Here is a 10,203-nt window from a genome sequence, read left to right on the forward strand (position 1 = left end):
AAACGAGGAGAATGTGCGTCAAATCGTCACCGTCTTAGATCGTGCTCTCCAAGACTCGGAACAGAATCGCGTACTCGTTGTGAGGCTCACAGAGTATCTGGCCGAAAACTGTTCCAAGTTACTCTGGTGTGCCCCGTATGAAGAATTATCTGTCGACCTTATGCTGCACATTGTCAAGCAAGAAAACCTTGGTGCTTCAGAATATGAAATATGGCAAGCGCTTGTGGAATGGGGATGCATGCAATGCAGCGTTTCGCCGCCAAAAGCTGTCTCGGCAATGTCTGAAAGGGAGAAGAAGCGAGTCAGAGAGTGCTTGCAGAGATTCTGTCGGCCGGGGTACCTGCGCATTCTAAATTTCGACACGGAGACTTTCGCTCGCGAGGTAGAGCCGCTTGGATCATTTCCACCGGCCAAGATGCTTTAGAAGTATCGTTTTGACGTAGTGGCTGGTAACGCCGCCTTCGAGCATGCCTATCATGGAGACCGGCACAGTTTTCTATTGCGAGTTCGACAGCGAACCGCTTGTTATGAATCTACTAGTCATCCACATCCGAGAGGTGGGTCTCAAACGTTCAAGGTTCAAATGCCTCGGTGGGCGACGGAAATGAAAGTGGTTTTTGATCCACGGACGGCTCTGGGGCGATATTCTGAGCTTGAGTTTTGCACTGACGAAAGGCGCGCGATGCGGGTGTATTCGGTGAGGGCTAGTGAAGTGCCAGGGACAATGTGTCTGCTCTCCGATGTGGAGACGACGACGCCATATTGGGCGCAATCACGGTTACAGATCACGGTGAGAGATCCGGCGTCTCAGCGCGCGCGTTAGGAGTCGAACCGATTTACATTAGCGGGAACAGCTTTTGGTGTACCTTTTACTCTCCGCAGAACGTCGGCGATTCGGCATGGGGCTACAAATTTTCGTTTCAATCGCTAGGTAGCTCAACCGAAACCGCAACAAACCCTGAGTTTTCTGAAGAATTGTTATGGCTTGTTTCGCAAGAGTTGACGCTGCCCTCTGCACACTGCCAATGGTGAGAACGACGACAACTCATTCGTATAGTCTTTTTGGTACTTCAGGCCTGGCATAATTTCCCGTTCGACACTCGGACGGTTGTCACCGTCACTAACTTCATGGCTTCGGAGGTGTCCTCGATATTGCCATCATATCTGACACCTGCAATACCCTACCATACATTCAATCGCATGCAAGTCACATGCATTGAGGCATGGGACAGCGATTGCAACATGCTCGTCTCAGCGCCTACTGGTTCTGGTAAAACGCTTTGCTTTGAACTTGCCCTTCTTCGCTACTTGCATCTTGCTCTCACTTCATTAGAGAAAAAGTACCTACCTGCCAGTGGTTTACCCAGGAAGGTGGTGTTTATTGCTCCCACTAAAGCCATTTGCATGGAAAAGGGACATGACTGGAAACGGCGATATGCGTTTCTCGGCTTACGGGTTGAAATCATGACAGGAGATGTGTATGCGGCAGGTTCCAATTCAATCTTGCTGAATGCTGACCTGATCTTGACGACTGCTGAAAAGTGGGATAGCCTCACGAGGAATACTTGTTCCCAAGCAGTACCCGGCGTTTTGTCCAAGATTGCTTTGCTCTTCGTCGATGAAGTCCACCATATAGGGAACTCACGAAGTGGTACACTTGAATCTGTCATAACTCGCATGTTTGTCACCAGCGACCAACTCAAGCAGAACATATCATCTGCTCAAGTTCAGTCTGTGCGTGTCATTGCATTGTCTGCCACCGTCAAAAATGTCGGGGAGGTCGGACGCTGGCTACGAGTTGACCCGGAACATATTTTTCAGTTCGATCAAAGCTACAGGCCTATTCAACAGCTGATGAACCCACAGCTTTCGGACTTGCAGACAGCGAGTGTCGAGGATTCGGAACAGAAAGGAGGTAATATTGGATGTACGATTGGGTTGGTGTGCCTTGGGGTTGTAGGGGTTGTGCTGGCAATATTTGTTGTTAATGACAGCTCTACGAGGGGTCGCAAGTGCAGCAGCTGCTACCGCACCTGCCGCAGGTGAGGAAATGGCCTGGGAAAACGTCAAAGAAGTGTACAGGGATACAAAATATGAAAACTATAGCTCCGGCAGGTTATCGTCGTCCCCTTCGAAGGGGCCGGTGTTTGCCACTGTCTTTACTGGCTTTAAGGAACGCCTCATCCTCCTATCATGATCTATTGAAGCGTATCTCATCCTATTCTATCGCCGCTTCACAGTCAGCCGGGGGAATCTCTTCTTCCTGTTGCAAATTGCTGCTGACAACAGGTGGGTTCTGAACCACGTCCCCGTCAGATCGCTGCCCATTGCAAAGATTGCCCATGGGTCGGGACTGCGGCATTAAAAACGCGTTTTTTAACTCCTCCATTTGGAGTTTTGCGCACTCCTCAAAAGACTCATCTGGGTCCAATCCCTGGGCTTTCAAAGTCTTGTAAAGGTTTCCCATGGACACAACACACCATTGGCGCTGCTGTAATTGCTGCATTCTCGAATTTTCTATCTCGGTCTTCCTTTTTTTAAACGCCTTCTCTTTTCGTTCAGCGGCCTTCGCTCGCTTTTCCGCAACTGCTGCTTCGGAATAGGTCCTCCACGAGTTCTCAAACAAATTCTCTCCCCGATTAATACTCCTGCGATTTCCTCGTCCTGACATCCCGCTGGTTCCCTGACTGCCACCCTCGTCACATCCCCTATCGAATGGGATCACCCTCGTGCACAAATTCGCAAACCGGGTGTCCTCATTTTCCGTTCCTTTCCGTGCGCAGACAAAAAGGACAACATTCCGCTGCCCTTCCGCGGTCAACTCCCCACCCGGAGTCCCTGCGTAACTTTTAAAATTCCCGGTGTTGTTTTGTCCAGACCTTGACCAATTTTCGACACACGTCGTGAAGGACCTCCGTGCATCCACAAATTTATCTTTCAAAAATGTAGCCGATCGATGACAAGGCGGTGCCACCTTAGAGTCTACCTCGTCGACATTCCCAACCATGTTGAGATGAAGGCGCAAATTAGGATTGTTAAAGCGCTCTTCGATAACACCCCAGTATGAGTCTCTCGTAAAACCCGCATCCAGCTGACTCCTTGTCAGCTCCTGCCCTGTCCCATCCAGGGCGCATTTCGCGTCTTCATCATCCCGCATGATGACGCATAGGCGAGCGAATTCGCTGATGCTAAACGTGCCCAATCCGCTAACCGGACCAGCCTCTCTCTGACTGCCACTTGTCTCGTCCAATTCTTCTCCACCGTGATCTTCACTTCTCACAACTTGATCCCCATTTTGTCTTGCTTCCTCCAAGTTTCCTTTTTTTCTCTTGAACGTTTCAACCTCTTTCGCTTCCAAAAGCTTGAATAGCTCGGCATCGGCGGGAACACGGGAAAAGTAGAGCGGAGAACGCAGGTCGAGTGTCACACGCTGCTGAAGCCAAGACTCGAATCTGGCCGTTTCTGGGATCGAAGACATAGCAGCACAAATTGTTCGTCCAGATAAAGCAAAAATTTGTAACTGTAGAAATGCTCGAGCGACGAGGGTGCCCTTGTTACCTGATTGTTTCCACCTCCATTCCTTCAATATGCCCCTTAGTTGCTTGACATTTAGGCTTGACAAAAAAGAGAATGCCGCGCACTTATCATCGGCTTTCGAGGCTCTGACCTCACCAGCCGCCCGCTGGTCAACTGAGAGAACGCGAGCACCTGCCAATGGTTCCATTGGCGAATTATTTTGGGAGCCATCGACAGGACTATGTGCGGAGCGAGGAAAAGATTCTTGCTCTGATATGTGCGTAAACTGCAGCACGCGCATAGTTCGGGCGTTTGGAGATGGCGGAGACGAGGGACATGGTCTAAGGAAACGAGGACTGCGACGGAGAATGAGGGGGGACTTTTGTGTGGTCATTGTGATGGGGATCGGAAAGCGAAGGGAGCGAGGAGTTGGTAGGGCAGGCTGCGGTATGTTGGGTTCTGGGTGGGTGCTGTTGGAATACGAATTGTATCTTCTTCGGATGCCAGTCTCCCGCCGTTTTTCAAATATAGTGGCATTTGGGAGCATCAATAAAATGATTAAACTGAATTCGATATGTGCAAAATTGGATCTAGAATGAATTCATTCACACTTATCCAGTGGCGATAGCCAATGATTTTGTTTTGCATGGCACGTTGGTAGTGATGGAAGCTATTATTTTAACATTGTGTGGGCCATCATACTGTTAAGAAAAGTATTATATAGACCAATCAGGTGCAGGCCGACGTCCATACATGTCCACACATGCCCGTCCATGCTGTCTTAAAGGAGGCCCTGAGTAGGAACGTCCGAACTGCATTCCGGAAACAGAGACCGTGACCACTCCGAAGTCATAGCATAACAGTAGAACAATAAAAGATCTTTGGAATCAGAACCAACTCCTCGAGAGCGGCTGACGCTCAAGCGTTTAGAATATTACACATATTGCGGCCGCGTGTGTGTGTGGGCGCAGATGCAGCGCGAAAGGGTAGTGCGCGGTTCAGGTGGTGAGTGAAGCTATAGATCATCACGGCGGAGATGTGTTTGTCCGGGAAGTGTGGGAGGGCAAGTTCGTGCAGTCTTCCGTGTTACGCAGATGACCTGCGTCAAGTCGAAGAGCAACTCTCCGTGAATCCGCCGTCCCAGTTCCCGGTTCACTAGTCACGGGGAATACGCACTGTCAGATGCCATTTCACATTCGCAACGCCTTGCGTACCGGACTCGACAATGTAGAATTTCCGGTTCGCTACATCTGCGAAGCCCACCGCTGACGCAAAAGCGGATGCAAGACGCGCAACCTACCCAACACTCGCATCCCTACTAAGCACGACCCTGAAGAGTTAGTCTGTACGCAAGGCGACGGGAAAAGTCGTCGAGTGATCGGGGGCTAGAAAAACGGCGAGCAGGGGAGCGCGGGGCAAAAAGCGAAAACCAGTGTCCACAAACGCTGGAATAATGTAGACTCGGGGGCGACGAAGAGAGGCGATGTGTTACTGCGGTTGCGGGCAGCTGCAGCTCCGCTCGCTGCCTCGGCAAAGCAGCGGCCACGGCGCCGGAACGCGCCCCGTTCCGCTGCGGGCGTTGCAGCCACACGGAAGGCGCCGCCACGTCTCGTTCACGGCTTGGTTGTACAGCCACCCCGCGTTGAACTGGTACAGGATATCGCGTGTGCGGAACACAGTCAAGTCCTCTGTGAGAAGAATAATAAAAATGGAGAGCAAGGTCTGTGTTAGTTGCTCTCCTGTGTTTCCCCGAAGCAAGGACAGGGAGAAGAAGAACCCTACACGTACGGCAGTTGGATTCCTGCCCGATGAGATAGTTGCCCAGGATCTCAAACGTCACGTCAAAATTCACAGAGTGCTCCTCATCCGCCACCCAATTGATGCACTGCGCCGCGTCCGTGCACCGCTGCCAGGGGATCAACGCAGAGTCGTTGGAGTCGTATTTCAGTCCCTTCGGGTTGACTACAATACTAAATCAGACAAGATACGCAAAAAGACACATTGCTCGTTAGCTTGTCAACGCACACACACACGCGCGGGGGGATGCAGAAGGGCGTGCATATTTGGGGAGGAGGGTGGTGTGGGTCCGGGCGGGTGCGCGCAGCATTGCTGCCGTAGGCAGACGGAGGAGGTGCAGCGACAGCGGGAACAGGTTGCGCGGGTATCATACGCGGCGCGGGCAGCGTGTGCGGTGCGCGCGTCTCTCTCCGGGGATTGTGAGGCGCTGCCGCGGCGCTTCCTTTTCCCGGCGGCGAGCTGGAAGGGCGCGGCGCGCCATGAGCATCATACAATGGGCGCCTCTGCACGGTCATTTCTCTGCGCGCGTCCTCCGCGGCCGGCGCGCGCGCCCGCTTTTCTCCGCGATAACCCCCGCGCCTCGCACCCGCCCAGCGCGCACCAGCCGCGCGCGCGCGGCCCCCGCACCGCGCAGAGGCGCGCTAGCACCCTCCTCCCGCGCGCCCCGCGCGGAGAGACGCTCATGGAATGCGCGCCGCGCCGCACGGTGCCCAGCGCGCCGCCGCTCGCCGCGAACAGCGCCCACGCGCCACGCCGCCGCCCGCGCACTCGTGCGCGGAGGGGCGCGCCGTCTCTGAACAAGGCCGCTGGACAAAGCCGCTGCCAGGGCGCACGGCTCGAGACCGTGTTGTGGAAACAGGCAATAGAAACGAGCGGCACCTCCCACTCTCCGGATGCACACGGCGAGATGCATGACAGCGGGGTTCTGTCCCCTGATGAATGCAGATACGTAGTTTGCCTTCCACGGACGTACTAAAGAGGACATGTAGGAAGCAAGGCGGCGTTACGGGCACAGTTTCCGTGGAAAATAGAAAAAAAGGAAAAGTTTTGACCGCCAGCTTGCGTTTGAGACGAGTCGACGACACGTCACTTGCCTCTAATCCGTGGCCTGCGCCCCTGCTTTGCATTCCGATAATCCAATGCCCCCGGTCCGTTACGATCAACACCCGCCTCGCACAGCGCCTCCCCTCTTCCTCCCCGCCTCCCTCTCTCCTCTATCCCCCGTCTACGCGACCCCGCGTGAAGCATCAGCCCCCCGCAAGCCCAACCTCGGCGACGACATGGCGCGCTCCGAGGATGAGTATGGTAAGTTGCTTACACCGTCTTTCCGCTCCGCTCGCCCGCGTCCCGTCCGTCGCGATGGCCCTCCGGCGCGCCCCTGCGCGGCGCCTTCCGTGTGGCTGCAACGCCCGCAGCGGCACCGGGCGCGTTCCGGCGCCGTCGCCGCTGCTTTGCCGGGGCGGCGAGCGGAGCTGCGGCTGCCCGCAACCGCTGTAACACATCACCTCTCTTCGTCGCCCCCGAGTCTACATTGTTCCACCGTTTGATGACACTGCTTTTCCCTTTTTGCCCCGCGCTCCCCCGCTCGCCGTTTTTCTTGCCCCCCGACCCCTCGTCGACTTTTCCAGTTGCCTTGCGTGCAAACTACCTCTTCAGGGTCTTGCTTATTGGTGATGCGGGTGTTGGGTAAGTTGCGCGTCTTGCATCCGCTCCTGCGTCAGCGGCGGGCTTCGCTGGCTATTTCCTCTGTCGTCCGCCGCTGCGGCGCAACATGCGATAACCGAACTCATCCTCGCTCTACGACGCGGGGACACGGACGTTCAAAATAATTTAGCACGCGGCCCAACTCGGGCAGACGCACCCGGCGAATCTCTGACACTTTGCCAAGCTCGACCACATGTAAGCGGTCACCCCAGTTAATGTAACCCGTTGTGGCGTACACGCGATCATGCTCGGAATCTACAAGAACGAAGTCTTTTGCAATGAAATTGCGTTGCGCGGGTCGAGACAGGATCTATCGAAAAGAGAAATGGTACGTTTTCTATATTTTGCGGATATTCCTGCACCAACGGGAGCTGGGAAGACGACTGTCGTTGAACGGCCGTCTAACTCGCGCTTCGTAAACGTTTGCGCGTATTCTACACAACGCCGCTCAAGGCTTTCTCAAATCAGAAGTGTTATGACTTCAAGAAACAGTTTGGAGGATCGTCTTGGTCGAGCGACTGTATGCTATCACCAATCTGTGAGAATACCTTGAAAGATATGAACGATGTCTGCGAGGAAGATCCCCGTCCGGGCTTGGGAACTGCAGCTCCATGTACTGAAACCGACGCGCTGTCTACTACAGTAGCAGACAAAACTGCTTCAAGCCGCGTTGACACTGCCGGTGGACTGCCTTATCACGTTTACCCCAACTCATCACCCCCCAACACCGCATCCTCCACTGGAGGAGGATACGGTAACGAAAGTTAGTACTCATAGGTCACTTCTGTTCAAAGCTGGTGGTCCTTTGTGTACGTTGTATTTCGAGAGTTTCTTGCATATGGGAGGCTTTCACAGAGGAACCCTTCGTGCGAAGACCGCTGGAGCTCAAAATATAGCGCATACGCCTTTCGAATTCCTCCCGCTAATGACGCCCCACGTCTTCAAGTTAGGTTTGTGCGAGGACTCCTAGTTGGCATCATCGACGCTGACTCACATTTCTCACTCAAGATTTCTGCAAACTGCTGGACTGCATCCGGTCATCTCGCAATAGCTCCTCCTCCTGATCCACGATTGAGAAACACTGCAATCTGGATTCGAGATTGGCGATACATACCCTCAACAAATGGACGAGGCCTGTTTGAAATCTTGGAGAATTATCTTGTCTTGTTGATTGCCAAACCGCCTCATACGACAGCTTTTCGAACTCTTCGACGCGATTTAACAACTTTGCAACTTCCTCAACATATTCAGGGATTTGTAGGAGCGAAGAGCTGCATTATGGGATCCAAATCTTCCCGACTGATATTTCAAACGGAAATCTCAGATGCCCTTGACAATACAGCTAGTAGCGCAGTCATTGTTATATTTCGAGGTCGCGATGCAATGAAATGGCGGCCGTTCTTGTCTTCGGGTCAGGAAGTTGGCATTTCGGCCTTGATTCTCTGCAAGTTGCCCAAGTATAATGAACTTCTTGTGCTGGTCGCCCGTGGACCAGAATCAACATGTTGCGACCTTGCGCAAACGCCTGTTGTTGAGAGACCACAACCTAGTCACAGTCTAGAAAGCTTGAAACGACATGATCTGAAAAAAATTTAGAAAAAGAGCATCGTAAAGATGCAATCACACTTGTGCAAGGGGTACATGCTTTGTTAACATACAAGGTTGAAGTCACCGAAATGCTCGGCGAAGGGAAGTTGCAATTGGACCACAAGGTAACATTGTACCTGGGGAGCTTTACAAATCGGTGTACCGGCCCTGCAGTTAGTTAAGTTCGTTTTCGGAAAGGGGCAAAAATTGTTGCGTCTTGGGGGATAAGCATTATTCGTGAGGGATTAATTCGCTTATTTCCAACAGGGAGAACCTCTGTCCACGTCCAATATTTCGGAGACATTGATCTCGAAATGCGGTTACCAAGAGGTCGTCAGCCGGATGAGGACGCTAAGGTGAACGGTGAGGAGGGTGGTGATACGACTGAGAGGGGATGAAGGAGGATGAGGGAGAATGAAGGAGGGTGAGGGTGAGGGAGGGAGGGTAGCGAGGTGAAATTTCGTGTTTGATGCGCATATGACAGTGTGCCATCTCAATGCATGAAGGGGCATCAGTGTCACCCAAGATGTCATTGCTACAATATAAAATACAGTAGATCCATTCTCATGGATCATGGCGCATTAAAATAAAAAAGGGTCACTCAAGTGGAGGACCCCCTACATCGAGCGAATACATGCGCCATGCGCTTGTCAGCCCTTTGCAACACGTTGGCCATTACCACCTCTCCCGGGAATGAAAAATGCGATGTACCAATCCTTTACTGCGGTTTGGCCAATATTTGTTCTGTGGGTGGCTGCTTCCGAAACGGGTATCGGTCATAAGCCGGCAAAAAATACAGGAGAATATCAGCCATTGGCTGATTTCGTTGCCGGCAACAGGGACAAGCCAGTATCATATACATGCAAACTACCAGTAAAATATCGGCCTTCATTATTCGACAGAAATTGGCCACTTCATACATATTTTCTACTAGGGGTCCCCCAAGGTAGTGCGGGCGTTAGGCGTGGCCAGCCGGCGCGGTTAGACCGTAGGCGGGTTGGTCGATACCCTGGCTGACTGGTTCCTCACTCGGAGTGATGAAGCGCACGGTCTACGTGACGACCTAGCGACGCGCTCCGCGGAACTGCAGCGAGTCCGCCGTGAGCTAGGGTCCGTGCGCGAGGCGTCCGAGCGCCAAGCTGCCGCCTACGAGGGGGCGGTGTACGATCGCGAGCGCTATCGATGCGAGGGCGACCGCTTGCGTTCGGCTCAGTCGGCGCCCCTGCCGGTGGGTGGTGCTCCTCGTGCCCTGACTACCTCTACCATCCGTGACCCATACGCCGAGTACGAGCCTGACCCTCGCCCGTCCCGAAACTGGGCGAGCGGTGAGGGTATGACTCTTGTCGCCATGCCCTCCTTGGCGGACATGGACGCCGAATTACCCCGGCACCCGGGGTATTGTCCTCCGAACAACCATGGATCACGGGCCCGCGTGCCCTCGAACGACGCGAGCGGCTAACCGCGCGGTCTGGTCGTCAATCGCGCGGAACCCTTCGTCCCTTCGTCAGCAAGACGAAAGAAGGGGGGGCGCGGGTCCGTCGCCGGACCACAGTAAAACTGTTTTCCTGGTTACGTGTTCTTTGCGTCGGTCTTTTTCTT

At 53.5% G+C, this 10,203-nt stretch overlaps 1 protein-coding gene across 1 annotated transcript; it reads left to right on the forward strand.

The window, feature by feature from the left end:
* The first annotated feature begins 6,452 nt into the window (after window positions 1–6,452).
* CHC_T00007506001 (hypothetical protein) lies at window positions 6,453–6,860 on the forward strand. The gene has a single exon (XM_005711106.1). The coding sequence runs from the start codon at window positions 6,453–6,455 to the stop codon at window positions 6,858–6,860; it is 408 nt and encodes a 135-aa protein (XP_005711163.1).
* Window positions 6,861–10,203: the final 3,343 nt, after the last annotated feature.

This window comes from Chondrus crispus, genomic scaffold (assembly GCF_000350225.1).
Source record: "Chondrus crispus Stackhouse genomic scaffold, scaffold_76, whole genome shotgun sequence".
Taxonomy (NCBI): Eukaryota; Rhodophyta; class Florideophyceae; order Gigartinales; family Gigartinaceae; genus Chondrus; species Chondrus crispus.

Coding starts and splice junctions, on each gene's coding strand:
- CHC_T00007506001 (XM_005711106.1), top strand. CDS start 6,453: ATGCCCCCGGTCCGTTACGATCAACACCCGCCTCGCACAGCGCCTCCC.